Source organism: Bombus bifarius, unplaced genomic scaffold, assembly GCF_011952205.1.
Source record: "Bombus bifarius isolate JDL3187 unplaced genomic scaffold, Bbif_JDL3187 scf7180000008046, whole genome shotgun sequence".
In the NCBI taxonomy this organism is placed as follows: domain Eukaryota; kingdom Metazoa; phylum Arthropoda; class Insecta; order Hymenoptera; family Apidae; genus Bombus; species Bombus bifarius.
The window spans coordinates 47,086-70,566 of NW_022884412.1; the positions used below are offsets into that span (position 1 = coordinate 47,086).

General features: G+C 33.8%; 6 protein-coding genes across 14 annotated transcripts; 3 read left to right on the forward strand and 3 right to left on the reverse strand.

Annotated features, from left to right (window-relative positions):
- Window positions 1-456: 456 nt before the first annotated feature.
- LOC117207732 (histone-lysine N-methyltransferase E(z)) lies at window positions 457-3,999 on the forward strand. Of its 4 annotated transcripts, none has more exons than XM_033448207.1 (12): window positions 457-655; window positions 724-1,037; window positions 1,128-1,370; window positions 1,446-1,662; window positions 1,834-1,857; window positions 2,129-2,229; window positions 2,299-2,476; window positions 2,563-2,937; window positions 3,008-3,298; window positions 3,375-3,557; window positions 3,647-3,812; window positions 3,882-3,999. In XM_033448207.1, the coding sequence occupies exons 1-12, from the start codon at window positions 520-522 to the stop codon at window positions 3,940-3,942; spliced, it is 2,289 nt and encodes a 762-aa protein (XP_033304098.1). In that variant the 5' UTR covers window positions 457-519; the 3' UTR covers window positions 3,943-3,999. The 4 variants fall into 4 exon arrangements, with proteins under 4 accessions (XP_033304098.1, XP_033304100.1, XP_033304099.1 ...); XM_033448209.1 differs by having other exon boundaries at window positions 736-1,037; XM_033448208.1 differs by having other exon boundaries at window positions 520-655; window positions 1,837-1,857.
- LOC117207743 lies at window positions 1,347-5,391 on the reverse strand. Of its 3 annotated transcripts, none has more exons than XR_004487582.1 (3): window positions 4,872-5,391; window positions 4,442-4,649; window positions 1,347-2,013 (listed from the first exon to the last, which is right to left on the reverse strand). XR_004487582.1 is itself a non-coding variant. In XM_033448229.1 (3 exons), exons 1-3 carry the CDS (start codon window positions 4,992-4,994, stop codon window positions 1,854-1,856), a joined length of 453 nt encoding a protein of 150 aa, XP_033304120.1. In that variant the 5' UTR covers window positions 4,995-5,379; the 3' UTR covers window positions 1,347-1,853. The 3 variants fall into 3 exon arrangements, 1 of the variants encoding a protein (XP_033304120.1); XR_004487581.1 differs by lacking the exon at window positions 4,872-5,391 and adding an exon at window positions 4,705-4,846; XM_033448229.1 differs by having other exon boundaries at window positions 4,910-5,379.
- Window positions 4,754-22,097, forward strand: LOC117207730 (adenylate cyclase type 2). 4 transcript variants are annotated; one of them, XM_033448198.1, is made up of 20 exons: window positions 4,754-4,891; window positions 5,787-5,953; window positions 6,408-6,737; window positions 6,879-7,073; window positions 7,163-7,269; window positions 7,369-7,480; window positions 7,623-7,750; window positions 7,827-7,985; window positions 8,069-8,201; window positions 8,568-8,632; window positions 9,069-9,174; window positions 9,348-9,412; window positions 9,558-9,728; window positions 10,735-10,978; window positions 11,199-11,362; window positions 11,509-11,749; window positions 11,834-12,088; window positions 15,021-15,135; window positions 15,772-16,183; window positions 21,959-22,097. In XM_033448198.1, the coding sequence occupies exons 1-19, from the start codon at window positions 4,810-4,812 to the stop codon at window positions 16,032-16,034; spliced, it is 3,102 nt and encodes a 1,033-aa protein (XP_033304089.1). In that variant the 5' UTR covers window positions 4,754-4,809; the 3' UTR covers window positions 16,035-16,183; window positions 21,959-22,097. The 4 variants fall into 4 exon arrangements, with proteins under 4 accessions (XP_033304089.1, XP_033304092.1, XP_033304090.1 ...); XM_033448199.1 differs by lacking the exon at window positions 21,959-22,097 and adding an exon at window positions 16,892-16,970 and having other exon boundaries at window positions 4,810-4,891; window positions 15,772-16,792; XM_033448200.1 differs by lacking the exon at window positions 21,959-22,097 and adding an exon at window positions 16,892-16,970 and having other exon boundaries at window positions 4,810-4,891; window positions 15,772-16,788.
- LOC117207733 (chitooligosaccharidolytic beta-N-acetylglucosaminidase) lies at window positions 16,230-19,842 on the reverse strand. Its single transcript, XM_033448211.1, has 6 exons — window positions 19,698-19,842; window positions 18,624-19,032; window positions 17,757-18,203; window positions 17,104-17,615; window positions 16,840-16,970; window positions 16,230-16,658 (listed from the first exon to the last, which is right to left on the reverse strand). The coding sequence occupies exons 1-6, from the start codon at window positions 19,778-19,780 to the stop codon at window positions 16,426-16,428; spliced, it is 1,815 nt and encodes a 604-aa protein (XP_033304102.1). The 5' UTR covers window positions 19,781-19,842; the 3' UTR covers window positions 16,230-16,425.
- On the reverse strand, window positions 20,120-21,035 carry LOC117207744 (mediator of RNA polymerase II transcription subunit 10). Its single transcript, XM_033448232.1, has 3 exons — window positions 20,882-21,035; window positions 20,490-20,573; window positions 20,120-20,401 (listed from the first exon to the last, which is right to left on the reverse strand). Exons 1-3 carry the CDS (start codon window positions 21,022-21,024, stop codon window positions 20,212-20,214), a joined length of 417 nt encoding a protein of 138 aa, XP_033304123.1. The 5' UTR covers window positions 21,025-21,035; the 3' UTR covers window positions 20,120-20,211.
- LOC117207738 (epimerase family protein SDR39U1) lies at window positions 21,776-23,206 on the forward strand. Its single transcript, XM_033448220.1, has 6 exons — window positions 21,776-21,953; window positions 22,043-22,149; window positions 22,208-22,478; window positions 22,546-22,811; window positions 22,883-22,996; window positions 23,063-23,206. Exons 1-6 carry the CDS (start codon window positions 21,926-21,928, stop codon window positions 23,174-23,176), a joined length of 900 nt encoding a protein of 299 aa, XP_033304111.1. The 5' UTR covers window positions 21,776-21,925; the 3' UTR covers window positions 23,177-23,206.
- The last annotated feature ends 275 nt before the right edge of the window (window positions 23,207-23,481 follow it).

Here is a 23,481-nt window from a genome sequence, read left to right on the forward strand (position 1 = left end):
CTTCAATGGTTCTCGAATCATAATGATGCTTCCATTCCGCCATTGTACCCGAAATGTACGTGTATTGTATAATATATGTACAGAGTCCAAGTTAAGAAAATGATTGCCAAAGTACAATTTATAACTTTTCTTATAGTTAAAACACGAGTCGATTAATTATAAGATTAAGTACATTTTTCAGAAAATAGAAACTATTAATGTATAAATATTATCCTTTAATAACTAATTCAGAGTTTTTCAATAGGGTATTTGTATTTTTCTCCTTGCCATCATTATATATAGATATATGTATAAATGTGTCTAACTAAATGATTTCGAATTTCATTCTTAATTTACACATTCATATCCATTTTGGAATTTTGTTTATTTGAATTTGGATTTGAATTTACCGCCATATCACTACTATCAGCGTCATCATATCATAGACATCTACTGTCAACTAAAGACAGTTTCAGTAATAAAAGAAATCCAAGTACTCATACACCATTTTGTAGTATTCGGAATAAAGCTTTCGTTGCAATGTCGAAAGCAAAGGTATCTGCAGAATGGAAAAAGCGGGTAAAATCGGAATATATGCGTTTGAGACAAATGAAACGCTATAAACGGGCAGACGAGGTAAAAATTGCTTGGAATCAAAACCGTAAGATTATGTCCGGTTAGTATCTTCTTTATTTCTCACTATCGTTAAAGCAAATCTTGTCTTGAATTTTTACTACTTCTTAGATCTTTTAATAGTTGAACAAAAACGATGGGCAGACGGGAAAGCAATGTGGCTTGCAATGCAAGATATACCACCACATGTATCCTGTATGAAAAAGGCAGAAGTAACCAGTTCTGACAATGATGTACAATCATGTCCTGTTAAGATCATTAATGCAGTCACTCCTATACCAACCATGTATACATGGGCTCCAATACAACAGAATTTTATGGTTGAAGATGAAACAGTGTTGCATAACATACCTTATATGGGGGATGAAATTTTAGACCAAGATGGTACATTTATCGAAGAGTTAATAAAAAATTATGATGGAAAAGTATGTGCGATATGAGAATAAAAGCTATCTTTGTTAAAATGAAATAATGATTTATCATCATGGAAAGTAAGTTTAATCGATTGATTCTAGGTACATGGAGACAGAGAATCGGGCTTCATGGATGATTCAATTTTTGTGGATTTAGTAAATGCTTTAATACAGTATGAAAAAGAGGACAGGGATAGAGAACAAGTAAAGAAAGGAAAAGAAAAAGATGATGATAAAGATAAAGATAAGAAGGATATTCTTATCAAAACAGAAATTAAAGCAGAAAAATTGTTGGAAGAAGTTAGAACTGATAAAAATCCATTTCCATCTATGCATATATTTAATGTAAGTGGTATATATAGAAACTAATTTTCCCTTATTATTTATAACAGTTATAGTATCATTATATTAATTCTTTAGGCAATATCTAGTATGTTCCCTGACAAAGGTAGGCCAGAAGAATTAAAAGAAAAATATATAGAATTAACGGAGAGATCGGATCCCAATATCTTACCTCCAGAATGTACACCGAATATTGATGGAGTAAACGCAAAGAGTGTACCTAGAGAACAAACAATGCATTCCTTCCATACGTTATTTTGTAGAAGATGCTTCAAATACGACTGTTTCCTCCATCGTGAGTATAAAAATAAGACATAAATGTTTCACTCTTCTTAAATTGATTATATCATTTAATTATAAAGATCAGTATTGAGATACAACCTAATGGCTATACACCATGCTGTATCCCTGCCTTAAATTGATCATCTGTTAATTACAATCATTTATGATTCCTGATTTATTGTAGCAGCCAGGGGAGCGTCGCCGTCAGGTAAAGAACAACACTGCATACAAACGATCATATTTGAACAAACGCTTCTTTCTTTTTTTACTTTTATCTTCTCTTTCTTTCTCCCATTTCTTTCTTCTTCGTTCTTTATTCGGTTTATTTTTTTCATTTAGCATGGAGAAGCCATCAAGGATACATCTGCAATCATATTTCGTTGGTCGTTCGACGCTGTGAACACATACTAAATTCTACATCGTCTGTGATACTTTCCTTTAGAAATAGCTTCACACTGAATTTACATTGTTACTTATAGGACTTCAAGTCTGTCATCCAGGACCAAATTTGCAAAAACGAAAGGGACCTGATTTGAAACCTTTTTCTGAACCTTGTGGAACAGAATGTTACATGCATTTGGTAAAAACAAGAATGATAATAACAGTAACAAGAAAAGCAGGCAACTAAAACGCGAATTTTGTTTCATAGGAAGGCATGAAAGAAAAACTTGCTGCACAAGCGGCAGATATAAAAGACGAGGAAAGCGATGAGAAACGCGGTGGTCCCAGAAAGGTACGGAAACAAGCAAGCGTAGATTCCGGAAACGAAGCGAGTAGTGAAGATAGCAATGATAGCAATAAGTATAGTCAGGCAGGTGGTTGTCAAGGTAATATACAGAATAACTGATTTTTTCTAAATAAGGTACATAGTGTCTACATTGATTCATATGTTGTTATCATATCGCTGTTATAGATTTTAAACAAAACGTTAATAAAGAAACAAAATCCGAAGAATTGATGGAAGATCAAGCTCAACCGGAAAATCAAACTCCATTTACTCTTCTGGGTCTCGATAAACGAATAAAAACAGAAAGCGAACCTTCGTGGACAGGTTCAGAGCAAAGTTTGTTTCGAGCTCTTCATAAAGCTTTCCCTGGTAATCCGTGCGCATTAGCACAAATAATGCTGACTAAAACATGTCAGGAAGTGTATCAGTTTGCACAGAAAGAAGCGTCAGATATTCCAGCAGTCGAAAATTTGAAGGACTTTACGCCACCACGAAAGAAAAAAAAGAAACACCGTCTTTGGTCAATGCATTGTAGAAAAATACAGCTAAAAAAGGATTCTGGTGAATATTCTAAAATAAATAATATTACTTTCTATAAATTCATAATTTATGTTATATTCTTGCTTTCAAGGTGCCAATCATGTTCATAATTTTGCTCCATGTGATCACCCGGGAAGACAGTGCGATAACTCGTGTCCATGTATACAAGCTCAGAATTTCTGCGAGAAGTTTTGCCAATGCAGTAGCGAATGTCAGAATCGTTTCCCAGGATGTAGATGTAAAGCTCAATGTAATACAAAACAGTGCCCCTGTTACCTAGCCGTTAGGGAATGTGACCCAGATCTATGCCAAACATGCGGTGCAGATCAGTTTCATATTACTAAAATATCGTGCAAAAACGTTAGCGTTCAACGCGGTCTCCGTATGTATATACATCTTTATATTTTTGAAATCATAACATTAACTTTCACTTCATATAAAGCATAATGTAATTTTAGACAAACATCTTTTAATGGCACCATCTGATGTGGCTGGCTGGGGAATATTTCTTAAGGAATCTGCGGCGAAGAATGAATTTATATCGGAATATTGTGGTGAAATTATAAGTCAAGATGAAGCTGACAGACGAGGCAAAGTGTATGATAAGTACATGTGTAGTTTCCTCTTTAACCTTAATAACGGTAAGAAAAATAGTAACAAGTCTTAAAATTTCCTACCAATGTTTGAAAAACAATCAAATTTCTATTAATTTTGCCGTTTTAACATTTAGACTTTGTCGTGGATGCCACTCGAAAGGGCAATAAAATAAGATTCGCGAATCATTCAATAAATCCTAATTGCTATGCAAAAGTAATGATGGTAAATGGCGACCATAGGATAGGTATTTTTGCAAAAAGAGCTATTCAGCCTGGCGAGGAATTATTTTTTGATTACAGGTAAAATTACTAACATTATTATGTATCACATTATTTTCGCATTATATTTATATATTTCTTCTCCTACAGATATGGACCAACAGAACAATTAAAATTCGTGGGCATTGAACGTGAAATGGAATTTTTATAATGTAAAATAAAGTTCATTAGACAGTAACATATTTGATAAAGATTGAAGAGAGATAAAGAAAAAGAAAGAAATAATAATACAGTTTTTGTTACAAAACAAATGAAAACAAAAAAGAGAGAAATTTAATCAATAAATTATACATGTATTTTGGAAAATACCGATTTAATGTCTATAATATTGTTCATGGTCCTTTATCATCTAATTTAGTTTTATGTCTAAATCGAAAGTGGTTAAATTAAATATTACTTTTTCGTTTCACAAACAAAGATTAATAGTAATAAAGAAAGTTATAGTATGTACAAATACTTAATATAAATCTGACTAAATAAACGGTGGTAATTTAAAACGATATATAATGAAAAAGCTCTGTGATAAACTTGTTTGATAAACAATTGAGCTATTAATAGCGATCTTCGTATTTTCAAGATAGTAATCGCTATGAATAGTTTGTATACATATCTGTCGGAATATCATTGTAATCATTAAATCTTGTACTTACAACAAAATGTCGTTCCAGAATGAATTATAATTGAATTTCATTAACATAATTAAACATGCTAATGTTAAAAATGTTGCTTGTATCGATCGGATAATCTGTTTATTACTTTTGTTTCTCTTTCTCTCTTTCCTTCTTCCGCTTGTTCTTCTCCTTCTTCCTACTTCTCCTTCTCCCCACCATCGCGGTAAGGGATCCAAAAGTGCAAGAACTACGAATAGGTTGCAGTGTATAATAGTTATATTTTTTCCTTGTGATCCACTTACACTTTAACACTTTCTGATTGTACAATTATCGGAGCAACGCTCAAAAATTGTTTTGTGTGATTGATCGATTAAAAATTGAAAGAAGTGGGAAATATTGAATATTCAATGACTGAGAAAATTAAGCAGTCGAAAGAATTAAAACACGAAACAGAAACGGAGTATTTTACCAGTGTTATGCCAGCAGAAGGTAATGATCTAAGCTTACATGATGTCATGTTCAATAGAGGCGAATCCAAGTAGGAAACTAGATACATATACAAATAGTTCTTTACTGAGATAAAAATGTGCATGTACTGACATTAATGATGTTCATCCTATCAATCTACATTCATATATTCATATATTCATAAAAATAAAGTAGAATAAAAAAAACCGAGCCTGTTAATGCATCATAAAACAATAGAAAAAGATTTGCGATTTAAGATAGATATATATTTTGCTCGAACTGTACGTGAACTATACTTTTAATAACATTTATTGTTAAGCTATTCGCGAACATGATTCTTTGCGAGGGTAACATTACGCATGACTAACAATAAAGAAAAAAGTCAACTAAATTTCCGTTGAGTTACATAGATCGGAAATAGCTCGTACTGGCAATCAGCCAACTCTTAAAGCTAGAAGCATATTGAGAGAAAGAACCGTGAATTCGTTAGATGTTCTGTTTTTCCTTCTTATTGAGTAATTTTTGTCGATTTGGTTTGTTTCAAATGAAACAGACAATTAAAAATTGTAAGATCGTAAAAAATGTAATGGGGAGAGGGATTAGATATCTTACACCTCTTACATCGCTTAGCAGTGTGTACTTGCATACATACATACCACTTGCTTGTATTATGCATGTATTGTACCTATACATATTATACCTATGTATATACCTATGTATACATTGTATATGTTCGTACGTGCATGCAATACTATATACACACATGCGATACTATTGCTCTCGATTCTCGATGCTTATAGAGATGCTTTTAATGCGAGTTAGAGATTTTTCAAATGTCTAACTTTCTTGGATATTACTATTTCTCAACCTTAGTAGTAATAGTAATTAATATATGCAATATATGGACATATTGTAGAAAAATCAGAGAAACATGTGGCAAAAGAAGCCGACATTGAGGATTTAAAACAACTGCGAAGCAAATACGAGGGGAAATTAACAGCCTCCCTCTATGCTGGCACTCTCCTCGTTGCTGTTGTTGCCTTGATTCCCGCTCTAGGAATTCTCTGCGTTCCTAACTATCAGGTAAATTTAATGCGTCCCTACGAAACATTAAAATAGCGCTAAACCGTTAGTTTCGTAACTCAACTGAGTACTTTTTTTATCGCTCATAAACTATTTAGCGTAACAAGGGGAAATAAATATGTATACACGAGTACGTACGTAAAATACATAGTTATTGTATATTTAGCTTACAATACTTGGTTTTGTTACTATATACCCACAAGTAATCGTATGTATACATATTATGTATCCAAAGTCTAAAATAGAAAGAAAAAACTTAAAATTATTCTTAGCCATAATACTTATAAATTATACCTATCTATAATAAGTATTAACTTATTGTAAATAAACAGCCATGTCACTGCGCCACGCCAGAAAAATTACTGAAAATTCTCAACGCGAGAATTGATTGTAATTTCAATAAATAAATAAAAAAAAAAAAAATTCTTAGCCCACTCGTTTCGTTTTGTTACAGGATTTAACTGAAGCGACTGTCCCTATATCGACTTTGACGATATTATTATTCTCTTCATTAAGTTTACTACTAATAACGCAACTACCGTCCACGTTAGCATCCGCTAAAGCTAGACTTCTCATTGGCTTTATTGCGTCTGCTACTTTAGGTGTTGGAATTATAATCGTGCGTGCTTCGGTACCCTTGTTTATCGCAGTTCACGCAATGATCGCTGTACTACCGAGAGGTAGTCGACAAACACCAACGATTCTTGCAATTACGCTAATTGCTATTCATTTAGGCATGCGATTCGTGCTTCTCGATCACTCGAGCTACTATCAAATAGTCGAGGTATGGCGGTATACCTGTTTGCCAGTTTAAATTAGCATATCCTCTACTACTATTATACTACTTTATTTGTTGTATCTTCATTTACTTTGTTTCCATATTCGGGCCTACTTATTTGATCATTCTCCTTGCCATTTAATTTAGACATGCAGCGAGATCGTCTTTCTGTTTGCTGCAGTTTTGTCGGGTTCGTATTATAGCATCCTAACTACAAAAGCGCACAATAGAACGTTTTCTAGAACAAAAACAGTCATCGAATCCAGAATAAAGTTAGAATGTGAAAGAGAACAACAAGAACAGTTATTGTTGAGTGTTATTCCGGCTTATATTGCAGCTGAGGTAAGCTTTGTATTTTCCTCTGATAAAACATTACCATTGTTGATTGTCCGTTCAAGTACATTGGACATTGTTAAATAAAATTGAGACAGGTGAAAAGAAGCATTATGTTGAAAATGGCGGATGCGTGTCAAGAGGCTCGTAAACATACGCAAACTAGATTCCATGAAATGTACGTGCAACGATATAACAATGTTAGGTAAGTTAAAGGATGGAACCAAATACTATTTTCATTAGTACTAGTATTAGTATTAGTCAAACGTAAAATAGGTAGAAAGAATAATGATATCTCTTTCAGTATTTTATATGCGGACATTGTTAATTTTACACCGCTCTCAGAACAATTGTCAGCCTCGAATTTGGTAAAGATATTGAACGAACTATTCGGAAGATTCGATCAAATCGCTCAGGTAAAGTCGCGATCATTTTTTATTGGATCGTCTCCTATTATTCAGTATCGCACAAAATGAGTCTGCTATCTTACTGAAATATCGTAACTTAAATTCGTAATCTAATAATGTTTGAGTAAAAAACACAAACTTCCATTTTTAGGAAAATCAATGCATGAGAATTAAAATCCTGGGTGACTGTTACTACTGCGTTTCAGGATTACCCATTTCTCGACCGAATCATGCGTACAATTGCGTGACTATGGGATTACAAATGATAGATGCTATCAGGTAGAAGAAAGGATAAGCTGGTCTTTCTCCGCAATGCTAGAATGATACAAATATAACCGATCGTTCCTCTTTTTAGATTCGTTCGCGAAGCAACGGGATTCAACGTGGATATGCGAATAGGAATACACACCGGAAACGTGCTATGCGGTGTACTTGGTTTACGAAAATGGCAATTTGACGTTTGGAGTGATGATGTTACACTGGCAAACCATATGGAGAGCGGTGGTTTACCGGGGTAATTTATTCTAGTTATCATATACTTCGCTTGTTGGAACGAGGGAAATGTCTTTACTTTCGAATAGCTTTCCTTTTTTCAAGGAGAGTGCATATAACTAAAGCTACCCTGCTTCATCTTGGAAATCACTTCGAAGTGGAACCTGGCAATGGAGGGTCGCGAGAGAGCTATCTTGCCCAGCACAATATTGAAACTTTTTTGATAGTGCCACCAAAGGTGAGATTAAATCCTCTTCTTCCATCAGTATCATTATTAATAGACATTTTAATCACAAATTAGAATTTTCCATTGATATTCGTGATACAAAAATTAATGCTCTGTGCATAAGATTTAAATTAATTTCAATAGATTAAATTAAACTAAAAATTAAGGTAAAAATGTCGTGTATGTATCAAAATCGGTAAAACAATCGAGTATTGAGAAAAAATAATTATTCAATTACCGTCGATTACTGCAGTAGAATATTCAATTACAATCTGATTGATTGATTTTATTTTAATAATGATACTTCGAACATTGGTTCGAGTTATTGAATTTGTTAACCAAATCTGATGCATAATGATTTATTTTGTATTATGGTAGAAAGCCAACCAAGAAAATCACACGGATGATGAACGCGAACGCAGTGCTGTCTCCATACCGTCCAGGTGAACACGGCACATCGTTCAGTTTCGATATTTCGGTCTATTCACGTATGGAAACTGTGTCAATGCTGTAACAATGCCACCTTCCCGCATTTAAATTTGGCTTTAAATGTAATTATAATTCTCTAACCCGAATGAAATTAGTGCGCTGTCAATAGATAGCTAATGTCGTAACAGGATCGTTCATTTCTAGCTTTTAAAATGATGATCACATTCTTCTTCTTCATACCTTCTGTATTAACCACTAATGAGTAATGTTTAACTGAGTTCAAAAGGCTAAGAAAGTATCATTTGTATACGTCTTCTTTTGATATTTCGATAATTGTCACTCAAAAAAAAAAGAAAAAAAAAAGAAACAGAGAAAGGAAAACGGAAGAAAAGAAGAAAACAAGCTATAAATACACATAATAAAATAATTTTCATCTCTATATTTGAGCAGATCAAGACCAAGCAGTAAAATGACAAAATATGTTGAAAGTTGGGGTGCTGATAAACCTTTCGCCAACGTTGTAGAAGCTACGCTTGCTAAGAATATTGGCCTAACGGTAAGCAAATAACTGATTGTCGTTCAATTTATCGTTTTTAATTAGTTAGTAATTAGTTAGTAATCTAAAGAAGGAAAATTAGTCCTTTCTTGTATTAATGCAATGAGATATGATTAAATCAAGAATTTGAACTATAGGAATTAACGCATTATGTGTCTCTTTGTCTCTTATAGAGCATCGCTATGATTGAATCGAATCTTTTCGTAAATAGTAATTCTAATTGTTTTCTCGATATAAGGTGAGTTTATCTTTTTCTTTATTTTTCGTTTTTATAAATATCATGCACTATACTCATACATACATATATATATGGCATAAATTAACCATCACTACATATATACATATCCAATATTCAATATTCATATGCGTGTTCATCACAATAGAAAATGGTGTCAGAGCAACGAAGGCATGTCATCCTTCACTTATCGATTTTATGATCAAAACCAAGAACTTCAATACCGCCAACAGATTGATGAACAATATCCGTGGTATCTCCTCGCTTCAACTATTATTTATGCTATGATCTTCGCCATTCAAATTATGTATTTACCGAGGTAAGCACCTACTAACCGACTAATTTATTATTCGATTTTCCTCGTATTGATAAAAGAATATATATGATTAAAAAAATTCAAAAAACGCGCGATGTAATTGGAATGTTTGAGCTTAATTTAGGATGTATGTTGATTCATTGTTGTACAAAATGTTCACGGCAACCTTCCCATTTGGCTTTGGCGCGTTTTATCCTAATAAAGGTGGGACGATACTAGAATTGATGTGAAGTGCTCATTGTTTCTAAATTATTCTTCGGAATTTAAATACCGAGATAACACGTCTTCGGCTATTAAGCGTGACAAAAAATAAAAATTTTGAAAAAATTAATACTTGTTACTCCTAATATGCTTTAATACTGCATCCAGACTGACAGACTGTTCACGAACAGCTGCATATTTTTCGCCGATAGTCTGGTCGCTCTAGCGAAAAACGAATCCTATTTGCTCAGGAGAGTGCTCACTCGCGAATAATGGCTTATAACTGCTCTTAAGCAGCCTGAATACAACATGAGATCTCTATTTAAAAGTAGTCTTCCTTTGTGATTGTGTTATAAGCTTTGTCAAGAGGACTTAACACATTCTTTTGCTTGTTCCGTTCCGGGATGAAACAAATACATATATACAAGTCGACAATAAGTATCATAAAGGATGATTCTCCCGTTAGTTGACTCAAGAGAAATGTCATCGATTATATACATACATCCTATATTGTAGCAGTATCGCCGTAGTAATTTAGACGATCGGAAATGTACGTATCTCCTCTATGTCATTGACGGTTACCGTACCAAAAACGACCACGTGTGTATATACCTGCAAAAGGGAAATAAGAGTATACTTACTGTGTACCAGGAAAATTTTCAGTTACTTTTCTCAAAAAGCAAATCCTTATACAAAAAGACTTTATTCTTCGTTTTCAATTTATTTTTTCGCTATGAGTTTCGGCAATTGTATCACGATTCCGGACGCGCCCTGTATAGATCGTTACACATAGAAATTTTTATTACAGGAGCATCACAGTTTACAGTTGTTTTCTACCTGTTTTATCATGTTTATCCATTTTTTCCATATTATGTTGGTCAAATATTAAAACCAGAATCGATGGGAACAATATACGAAGTTGGTTATCCTTGAACAGGGAAGTCAGAATAGCAGTATACTTAATTACGGTCATTTTAACGATCACGTCATGCGTTCTTAGTATATTGTTGAACGATATCGAACAGGCAAACAAATACGATGTCATCGTACCAGTACGTATCAATATTTATACATAAATATGTACATGAAAAAAGTTAACTTTAACATACTTTTTTACGATTAGACTAACTAGGTGTATTAACTTCCCATTGTAATAGTTCTTGATTAAATAACATCAAAATTCGAGATTATGTAATACTAACTGTGTATACAGATACAGTACAAAAAAGCGTTATTTTATTCACAAAGGGTATTTTCTTCTTCCTTTTTCAGTTATATATATATACTGCGGTGATGTCCTTAATCGTAGGTTGGACACATTTACGTGTTGATTTTTTGCTAAAATTCTGCACAATGTTTCTCTCTCTAACAACAATCGTATTTGTGTTTTCGCAAGCACCAGTCGCACGATTGTATAATGCGATCGAGACCGTCGAGTAAGTAGAAATAATTATACTATTTAAAAATTATATAAAAAATATTGAAATCTCAATGTCGGTGTTTATTTATTTATATGTATACATATGTGTATGTATACAACAAATTGTAATGTTTATACCTATATACCTGACTTATTTCGCAGACATTATCGCATTCATTATTTATTCACAATTTGTTATTTACTTGCACTTGTATGCCTCGTGCTGCACATTTTGGATAGACAAATTGAATATACTTCGAGAACTGATTTTCTATGGCAAAATAAACTGAAAATAGAACAGGATGAGGTAGAAACTATGAGAGGTATTAACAAGATTCTTCTCGAAAACATACTACCTGCTCATGTAGCAGAGCATTTTTTAACGAACGTCAGAGCAACTCAGGTGAACATTTAACATCTCGCTACTTAAACAGCAACAACAGTAAACGAGTAAAAATGTTTCTCAAGCTTAGAAATTCTCCCATAGGATCTTTATCATGAAAGATACAGCAGTATTGCCGTAATGTTTGCATCCATTCCAAATTATAAGGAATTCTATGATGAAACCGACATAAATAAACAAGGATTGGAATGTCTGAGGCTTCTAAATGAAATTATATGTGATTTTGACAAATTGTTGCTTAAGCCAAAATTTTCTGGAATCGAAAAAATTAAAACTATCGGTAGCACCTATATGTTGGCTTCTGGTCTTAGTCCAGGGAAAGAAGATATTGATGAAAAGGTAAAAATGCACATCGATTGTTACGACCGTTCGCGGAGAGACGCAGTCGCTAGAAAAATGCGTCAGCGGGAGGCGTAAATTCTCGCTACGATTCGGTTAATCGACGCCGCGTTTATTCTAACAACTTGTAAAGAAAATAGTTACGCTGGTACGTATGTATAAGATGAGTGAGTGACTGATCTACGGGTGTATTCCTGGTCAAAGGATGTTGACCGTTCGAAGGATGGAAAATCAGTGCTGTTCGGAGACGATGCTGTGTTGGGTGTTTCCTTTTTAGTCTTCTTTTTATGTTTGTTGCGCCGACCGTTTCCGCTGCCAGCCGGTTCGGGTGCGTTGCTATTTTTTCTCTGTACCTTCTTGCACTTCTGTTAATCTCCTCCTAGACCGTTGGTATTCCCAGGTCTTTCCGAATGTCCTCGTTTCTAACTTACCATGGCGCGTTTGCTATTGTTCCTATTGAAATGTCCCGAACCTTTCGACCTGTCGGTACTTACGCTTTATCGCAACACTGTATATATTTCGTCGGGTCTTTCTTAAACAGTCTTTCCGCGATACTACAATAAGGAGCTAAGATTTTTTTTTATTTATTTATTAAAATTACAATCAATTCTGGCGTTGAGAATTTTCAGTAATTTTTTTGGCGTGGCGCAGTGACATGGCTGTTTATTTACAATAAGTTAATACTTGTTATAGATAGGTATAATTTGTAGGTATTATAAGTAAGTGCATATGCTTAATTTGGATAACTAAATGAATCTAACGTTTAGGTCTAGCGGGTAGTGCCTCTTCAGCCTGCGAATCTGGTCCGTCGTATCGAGTAGTCCAGTGATTAGGGGGTTTCGGTGTTTGTTGACTCTTTTGCTATATCTGTCGCTGTATTTTGCTATTTCCTCTTTGACTGTGGGTATCTTGAGGTCGCGATGGATGGTTTCGTTGGTAACATACCAAGGTGCGTCTATTAAGGATCTTAGCGTTTTCGATTGGAATCGTTGTAGTATTTCGATGTTGGAGTTACTTGCTGTTCCCCATAGTTGGATTCCGTAGGTCCAGACAGGTTTTATTACGGTCTTGTAGAGGGTAATTTTATTCTGTATGTTTAGTTTGGAGCGTCGGCCCGTGAGCCAATAGAGTTTTTTAGTTTGTCCTTTAGTTGCTTCGTTTTATCTGAGATGTGTTTCTTCCACGTTAGTCTCCTGTCCAGGGTCATGCCCAGGTATCGGACTGAGTCCCTGCTAGGAACTGTTGCATTGTTGATGGTGACCTGGGGGCAGGTTTGTTTTCGGAGCGTGAAGGTTACATGTGAGGATTTCTTTTCGTTGATTTTGAAGCCCCATTTGTGAAACCACTTTTCCATGGAGTCGAGACTTCGCTGGAGAGTGGATGAGGCTATTACCGGGTCTGCGTGGGTAGCTAATAGCGCTGTGTCGTCTGCAAATGTCGCTATTGCTATCTCGTTTGGTATAAGTAAGTCGACAGTGTAGATGGAGTACAGTAGGGGTCCGAGGACAATACCTTGGGGTATGCCGGATTCTATTGGGAATGTTGCGGAAGTGGCGTCTAGGCATTTAACCATGAATTGTCTATTGGTTAGATAGGATTTTAGGATGGAGTAGTAGGGGTGAGGTAGGATCTTTTTAAGCTTGTATAGTAGCCCTTCATGCCATACTTTGTCGAATGCCTGTTGGATGTCTAGGAAAACCGCTGAGCAATATTTTTTCTTTTGTAACGTCAAAATGAAAAGGAAATGTATTCTATTTGACTGAAAGACCGAAGGCATTTTGATGGGCCTATTGAAGTGTCCCGAACTTTTCGATCTGTCGGCACTTACGCTTTATAACCTGCCCCCAGGTCACCATTAACAATACAATAATTCCTAGCAAAGACTCAGTCAGATACCTGGGCATGACTCTGGACAGGAGGCTAACTTAGAAAAATCACATCACAGACAAAACAAAGCAACTCAAGGACAAACTCAGCGACATTTGCAGACGACACAGCGCTATTAGCTACCCACGCAGACCCGGTAATAGCCTCATCCACTCTCCAGCGAAGTCTCGACTCCATGGAAAAGTGGTTTCACAAATGGGGCTTCAAAATCAACGAAAAGAAATCCTCACATGTAACCTTCACGCTCGGAAAACAAACCTGCCCCCAGGTCACCATCAACAATGCAACAGTTCCTAGAAGGGACTCAGTCCGATACCTGGGCATGACCCTGGACAGGAGACTAACGTGGAAGAAACACATCTCAGATAAAACGAAGCAACTAAAGGACAAACTAAAAAACTCTATTTGCTCACGCGCCGACGCTCCAAACTAAACATACGGAATAAAATTACCCTCTACAAGACCGTAATAAAACCTGTCTGGACCTACGGAATCCAACTATGGGGAACAGCAAGTAACTCCAACATCGAAATACTACAACGATTCCAATCGAAAACGCTAAGATCCTTAATAGACGCACCTTGGTATGTTACCAACGAAACCATCCATCGCGACCTCAAGATACCCACAGTCAAAGAGGAAATAGCAAAATACAGCGACAGATATAGCAAAAGAGTCAACAAACACCGAAACCCCCTAATCACTGGACTACTCGATACGACGGACCAGATTCGCAGGCTGAAGAGGCACTACCCGCTAGACCTAAACGTTAGATTCATTTAGTTATCCAAATTAAGCATATGCACTTACTTATAATACCTACAAATTATACCTATCTATAACAAGTATTAACTTATTATAAATACCCCAGCCATGTCACTGCGCCACGCCAGAAAAATTACTGAAAATTCTCAACGCGAGAATTGATTGTAATTTCAACAAATAAATAAAAATAAATTTTGACGTTACGATAGTACAATATGAACGGTATTTTTCGAAATTTCAATTAAACAATTACACAAAATTAGACATTTTCTACTTTCAGGAACTTTCAAAACAAGATCATAATATAATCATTCTCGTTGAATTTGCTCTTGCTTTGATGACAATCCTCGATCAAATCAACAAGGAATCTTTTCAAAGATTTAAATTAAGAATGGGTAAGTTTCCTTCAAAAATATAAATACGAACCTATATTGTGTGTATGTAACGTTGATCTGCCAGAAGTATACAAAAAAAGAGATTTGATAAATAATTTATTGTAAAATAAACAAGAAAATATTGTAGAAATCACTGGTTGCTGATCTTTATGGATTTATTTATTATGATTTAAACAGAAACGATGGTTATTTAACGTGAACTTAATGCAGTAATGTGATATAACTAAGACAGCTAAATTGATAATTCGCAACTCAACTCACAACTTGCTTTATATACCACAGTTTTGGTATTCCTAGCACGCACATGTGTTCCACAGACGTGGATGACCTTTTAATTACCCAATGTCATAAAGGAGCACGGGTATATGGCCCATCGGGATTCCCATTGTTCCGGGCCCGTCAACACTTTTATTGTTTTCTACCTGTAGTTCATCGGAATTTTCCCGAGTTTTTCTCCGATACTACAATATAATAGAGAGGGAGGACGACATTTAATAAATACGAAAATATATTACATTTTTCAAAAAGTTTACCTCAAGAGAGAAAGGAGGAAAAAACTTATTATTAAGGAAGAAAAAACTATTAGTATACATGTATAATCTAGTTGGTTTTATAACAAAATTTCTTTCGTTATAGGTTTAAATCATGGACCTGTGATAGCAGGGGTGATCGGAGCACAAAAACCTCAATACGATATTTGGGGAAATACCGTAAACGTAGCATCAAGAATGGATAGTTGCGGAGAAATGGGAAAACTTCAAGTTACTGAAGATACAGCCAAGATTCTAATCGCCGCTGGTTATGAATTGACGTGTCGAGGCCCTACTTATGTCAAAGGAAAAGGAACTTTAATAACATATTTCGTAAAAACACCATTCGACGACAAAGAAGAAACTTAATTTAGGAATGTTTGACTTAGGTCAGACAAAATCTAAAGATGCAAATGAAACGGAAAATGTAATGAAAGAAAAGAGATAGAGAGAAAGTCACTTTGTTCATTCTAAAAGCCGAGCCAAAAAAAGTAAGAGTATAACGTAAGTTTATACTTGTTACTTAGTAATGTCATTAGTGAATAAATTATGAATACACGTGATAAAATTATGAATTATTTAATGTTATACAGTTATATAAACAAACAATTATATGTTTATATATATTCACATATAAGCAAATACACATTATGCATATATAATTGAAGTGTTAATCAAAATCGATAGGATCAGAAAAAGAGAAAAGAAGAAAGGAAAGAAAGAAGTAAACGATTTTGTTCATTAATTTTTTAAGGGCAGATTATGCGTAACAGTGTCCTTGATTTCGCAAACACCATTCAGGTTGTAAGGTCTCAGCAGAGATTCCTCTTTTTACGAATCGTTCTCGATGTCTCAGCATTCTATATTCAGCATGAATCCAAGTTGAATTGGGCTCTGCCCACAATCTCTCAGCAAATGCTGCGGACCTAGGCCAAATTTTCGTATCAGTTGACGCGCTATCGGCTTGTTCCGTCCAAAGAGCTACTTCACCTCCTGTTACAACACAAAGATATGCCTATACTATATATGTATATAATTGTTGTGTGACATCACCATGGCTAAATTTTTCTCTTTAATAAGCCGCTTACTTCTTAAATGTACAAAAGAAGCCCAATCGGACATTGTAGGTATAATAATATAATCTTTGCATTTCAAAGTAAAAAGAAATATTTACCTAATATAAGATGTTTTTTATTCTCGAGATGTTGCAATTTGATCATTTTCAGAGGAGAGTTGTCATAAACGATCTGCCATCCTTTGTAAGGAGAACACCAATTATTACCCTCGCCTACCCAAGCTGAGAAACTAAAAGAAAAAGCATAAGCAAAATAGAAAGTGGAGGATGCCAAAATCTAATATTAAATTGTTAATTACGAGTATATTAATAATTTATAATACTACTAATAATATAATAACTTGAAAATACTTATTTACCTACCCACAATCTAGATAGAGAGCGTCATAATTAGAAATAATTAATTTAAAATTATTTCGTAACAATCTACCAATACTAAGATCATCTTTGGTTGTCCATACTTGAATGATATACTTCTTAGGATCCAAATATTTAATATTTTCTTCGTTGGTTAAGCCACTAGTCCACAAAATGATAGGTATCTCCTTTCCATCGTTAGCGATTTTCAACTTGTCCATTGCCTTTTTTTGAAAATAATCCCAAAGCTTGTAAAAACTTGATTCTGATAGATCCCAATTTTGTACAGTTTGCATCCAATTTCTAATAACGGCTGAAGAATTCCAACAGTTTATATTCACTTCATCTCCACCCATATGAAACAGGTCTGGTTGAAAATCCCGTATCATGTCTTTATATATTCCTTCGAGAATTTCGTATACTTTCTCATTAATCGGGTTCAATTGACCGCAAGGTGGCTCAACGCAATAATTTCTCCAGGATTCTGCTTTGAAACAAACAACTGTATCATTTCCAATCTGAAAGCGATAGAATTATCAAAATTTCATTTGCTTTTCATTCTTCATCTGCTTCTTGTTCTTTTATTTTAACTTCTGCTTTTAATTCCTTTTTCTTCGTTAAAGCGCATAAAATAAAAGATAGTAAAGAATTTCAATTACCCATTGCCACCCTTCTCCCACGTGGGCGGGAGCATCAAATTCCGGTAGTACTCTAACACCGCGAATAAGGCCGTATTCAATAATTTCCTTCACATCTTCTTGATTGTAAATCTTGTCAGCTGCATAAGAGCCAAATTTTGAAAATTCCGGCCATGTTTTGCTAACATAGGGAAAACTTTGAGAATCGATAATGTGCCAATGCAACGTATTTAATTTGGACATGCCCATGCCGTCGATCGTTCGCAATATCGTTGCCTTGTCAATGAAATTTCGGCTAGTATCCAATAACACGCCACGGTAAGGATACACAGGGCCATCAACGATCACTATTTCATTCGGAATTTGAATCTGATTCCGTAAATCGTCGAAAACGATCAACTGACTCAATGTTTCCAGAGCATGTCGTACACCGAAATATGATTTCGCTATAATCGTTACTTCCAATAGCTATATATTATAAAATAAGAAAAAGAAAAAAACAAGAGTAATTATATGTTTTATATTACATATATATTTGAGTACTTATTTAGCAGGATATATAAATTATTTTGTTAAGTATAAAATTATGTTAATAATTCAAGTTCGTCGACAAAGAAAATCGAAAACCTGTTCCGAAGTACTGGACTATCTTCACGTATAAAACCATAAATATGTATTAGTAATATGTTATGGAAATAACGTTCTGGATACGATCTTTCCTTCTCTGATTATCTCACCTCATCTCCCTCCTACTATATTACAGTTAATTTTTAGTGTTTTTTAAATTCCTCTTTCTCTTTCTGTTATTAATTACGAACGTATGAAATATATATAAATTATACTAAACGACAAACAAAGCTTTTTGTGGAAGGATTACCAAGCGCTCACCGTTTTATCCGTTTGTGTTACAGTTAAATTGTAGCTTTCGTCCGTGTTCAAGGTCAATTTAATGTTGTTATCTTCGAGATAACCTTTACATTGAATAAGTATGCCCACCCCGCCACCATTTGCTAATTTGCCGCCAATGTTCTTTACGATATTTCTTAATAAAAGTATATTCCTTTTAAGAAGATATTCAATTTGTGTCCCAGTTTGTACATCGCCTAATAAAATCTTATCTGGATTAAGCTGAACCATATTCTTGCTCAAAGACAGGTGACCAGTTGGTTTTGGCCACAGAGAACTGGATGCACCACAAAACAGTTCGCATACTTCCAATGAAATGGGTTCAGTTACATCCTTTGTGATTAACTCCTTCTTACAGAGACCACCCTCGCACTTATAATGCCATAGAGAACTGTGATCAAAATTAATCGATTTCTTCTTTTCTCCTTCTTCAGATATATTCAAAGATATATAACTTTAACATTTTTCTTTTCAGAAAAAAAGGTCAGAATACTATTTCTGCCATTAACTGATAAACCAAATAGATAAAATAAAACATTTTTCTTTTCAGAAAAAAATCAGAATACTGTTTCTGCCATTAACTGATAAACCAAATAAATAAAATAAAATAAAAATGAAGATATATATTATATATCTATTCATGTGTAAAAATATACATGTATAACAAAAATTAACAATTATTATAACGTGAATTTATTAATAACTTTTAAACTATAATATTTAGAAAATTTACGATTTACGATTCGAGATAATAGTACATTTTTTTCGTGTTCAATTTCATTTAATTTTCTGTTTAATATCACCTATGATGTAGATGAATAAGGTGCCACGTACGCGTATGTATCTACCTGCTGCTTTCACTATACAAGTTAAAATGGAACAAATCTCTCTTTCTCTTGCCGTCTGTTTGTCAATTTTCAAGGAAAACTGTTTGCATTGAATTATAATCGTTCAAATTTAAAACGCTAATTCCACACGTCTCCTTATTTTATTTTTTTATAAATTGCTTAAAAATTATTTATAAATTTTATCTAAAAAATAGAAAGAATTACTTACCTATATTCTCCAATACTATCGCTCGTATTAACTCCAATAATAAATACGATAAGTAACAAAGTGAGTATATTAATACTTCGCATGTTTCATCCGTGCATAGATACGTTTTTCGAATGACTGAATACTGCAGATATCTCTTCATTCGAATGATTTTATTCGCTTAGCGACATGGATCAAATCCATTTTGATTGGATAAAGAATCACGAAGTGGGGTAACGACATTACTGTTTAATAAATTTGAATTTTAACGAATTCGATGAAAAAAGAGTTTCGTTTTTATACCATCCAAGTTAATTGCTGATAATAAACGATTACTTTAAAATTATTACTTAACCGTACACAATCTAAATGCCATAATTATATCGCAGTAATGTATGTTCATGGGACATGTTTCATAAAAATAAAATCTACTACAACATACGTATTTTTTTTAATAAATATTTATTATATATGTAATTAGGATATTATAAAAAAATTAACAAAAAAGCATTATGTTGTTTGGTTTACTTTCTGTTCATTCATCACCACGTATAGCTCTATATTTAGCCAACTCATGTGGGAAAACTCTAGTTAGCTCTACAAGCATGTTTGCTTTAAATTTCCTATAAGCATCGATTTTTCCTTTCACTTGTTCATTTTTAGTTAATGCCTTTTCTATGCAATCCTTAGTATATAATTGTGGATTTCTGCCTTGATCAATGTAACTAAAACCATGTAGATATGATAAATTGTAGACATGAATTCTTTGTTATAAGAATCAACAACATAGCCCGCTGATTTTGACATACTTACTCGAAAACCTCCAAAGGTACATGAACATCTTGAACTTGAGACTTAAGTTTGTCTATTTCTTGTAACCCGTTTACTAAACCTTGACTAAAACATAAAAAATTCATATATTATAACATCATATATTATATATAAAAACAATAGCCAATAATGTTAAACCCTTAAACATTCTTAACCATACTTTATGATATATAAATCTCTCCTAGGTTATTAATCATTATTAATCTCAATGGAATATTCCGTTACAAGTAATAATAATTCTAAATCACGGTTATAATTTATCTTTTTCCTGATCACATGGATAAAAATTTTATGAAATATTTATTTGGTTGATTCAACAATAATATTAAATATGTACGTAATGAAATGAATTGTATCATATATACACAACTCACATTTTTTGATTCAGTACATTTTGTCCTTGCGGTTGAAAATCACTCACTATAATACGTATTTGCCTAACATTCTCAATAAAAAGCTCCAACTGTGTTTCCAAATTTTCTAACGTAGACGCCATATTTACACCATACATATACATATACAACTAGTACCTAGCTCCTATTCCACGGTCGCAAACCGTACTGGCGACCGAAACTTCCGTAGGTCCGAAAACTTCCGTAGTAGGGATAAGATTCTTAACATCGGGAGATATGTTTTCGGCCGCTAACCATAGCGGTAGGATTAATTTGTTAAACTTCAGCATTTAACGCCACCTTCGCCGTCCTTACCATTGAAGATAAAGAATATAAACTAAATTATTTTTCATAATTTCTTTCTACTTATTTAGAGTAACCGTACGGTATTTTATGTAGTATAAAAGAATGTTTTTTTTAAATAAATGTAGATTCACATAATAGAGTACAGTTCAGTTGCAGACACGGTCCTGTTTCAGATTGCAGACAAAAGGCGCGCTGACAACAAAGACCATCAAATCGATTGGCGCAATTTACTTCAGAAACATTTTCTGACCGCTAACAGCCTTCCCCCTTCCATTACAATTTTCAAACCTGTGTATACAATCATATATATACATACATATGTAACAAATATACGGCCACAAGCTCACATAGTCATGTTTTATATATCTGATACTACCAGACTTCGGAGCTACATAATTGAATTCCAAGTTGTATAAGAGAAATAAGCTTCGTAGTTTTCTAATAACATTTTCAAAAAATAAATAATTCATCAAAAATATAAAATATAAATAAGTATAAACAATAAAATATCTAAAATATCGTATTGTGTCTGTGCGTGTATATGTGTGTATATAGATATGAAAAAGATATTTTAAATTTACCTTGTAATCGATTATAATTTAATAAAGCTAGTATATTGTATTAATTAAATATATTAAAACTTGCGCTTATACAATCCATAACATATTCATATCAAACATCTAAATACTATAATACATTTCCATTTTTACATTAACTTTTATGATGATGCTAAAACACGTAGTCATAGGCAAGTTTATTCAGCAAACTTAAGATAAATTTTCGAAATAACATCAATTAATAGGTTACGTTACGGATGAGGTTATGTAATTCTCCCAGGTGGTGGTACAGGTTTTATTGGAACACAGATAATAAGTTCATTATCTCGTAAAGGAGTTCCTTATACATGTATTTCTCGCATGCCTGGGCCAAATCGAATTTCATGGGTAAGACGAACTAAATAATATAAGCATATAATAATAATAAATATAATAAAATTTTTAGCATGATTTGGAATGTTATGGTTTACCTGAAAATACAACTGCTGTAATCAACGTTGCTGGTCAGAATATACTTGATCCAAAACAGCGATGGTCAGAAGGATTTAAACAAAATGTTATAAATAGTCGAGTAGAGACAACAAAATCTTTAGCTAAAGCTATAATACATACTAAAGCTAATGCTTTTGTAACAATTTCTGGAGTTTCTTGCTATAAACCAAGTGATACAGAATACACTGAAGAAAGCAAATGTGAAAAATATGACTTCCTATCAGGTAAATCGTCATTTTGATGTTAATACAGTACAAATAATATAATTATATTATTTCAAACCTATACTAGAACTCTGTCATGAATGGGAAGAAGCTGCACAACTTCCGAAAGATAGCAATATCAGACAGATCACAATTAGGTCAGGAGTTGTATTAGGAAAAAATGGCGGTATGATTAAAGAAATATATTTACCGTTTTTTTTTGGATTGGGTGGCCCTATTAGTAGTGGAAATCAATATATGCCATGGATACACATAACGGACTTAGTAAATTTATTTTTGTTCTCAATTGAGAATGAGAGCGTATATGGTATACTAAATGGTGTTGCCCCCCAGGTAATTAACTGAAATCTAAGTTAATTTCAATAATAATAAATAAGCATAATTAACAGAATTATTATTTACAGATTGTAACAAATAAAGAATTTACTAAGGCATTTGCATCTGCAATGCAAAGACCTGCATTTATTCCTGTACCACGCATTGTTTTGAATAGCTTGTTCAATAAAGAACGGGCAAAAGTGAGTACAAATCATATGTTGTGTTATGTTCTATTGTAGTTAATAATTATATCAATCCTTTCTCAGATTATGTTGGAGGGACAAAAAGTTATTCCTAAACGTGTCAAAGAATTAGGATTTCAATACCAATATCCTGATATTAATTGTGCTTGCGCTGAAGTACTTGGCAAAAATAAATAATTATAAATCGAGATTAGAGAGCTAATTGAAGTAATATGTATGTCGGAGAGGGAAGGACAGCGGGATTTTCCGTCGGAAATGCTGGGAAAAACCCCAATACTATAGTCAAGACTTTTATGATAGCTACATTTAAGCAATAAAAATAAGAAATAACTTTTAATATTCCAACCTGTCTTTATGACGATGGATTCGGGTTTAAGGTGACATAGCGGGTCACTAGATGTAGCCACGGTCACGGGAGGGACGTGTACCTGACAGAGGTATGGAATGGTTATATGACTCTCCTTAAGAACAAGGATTGCCCC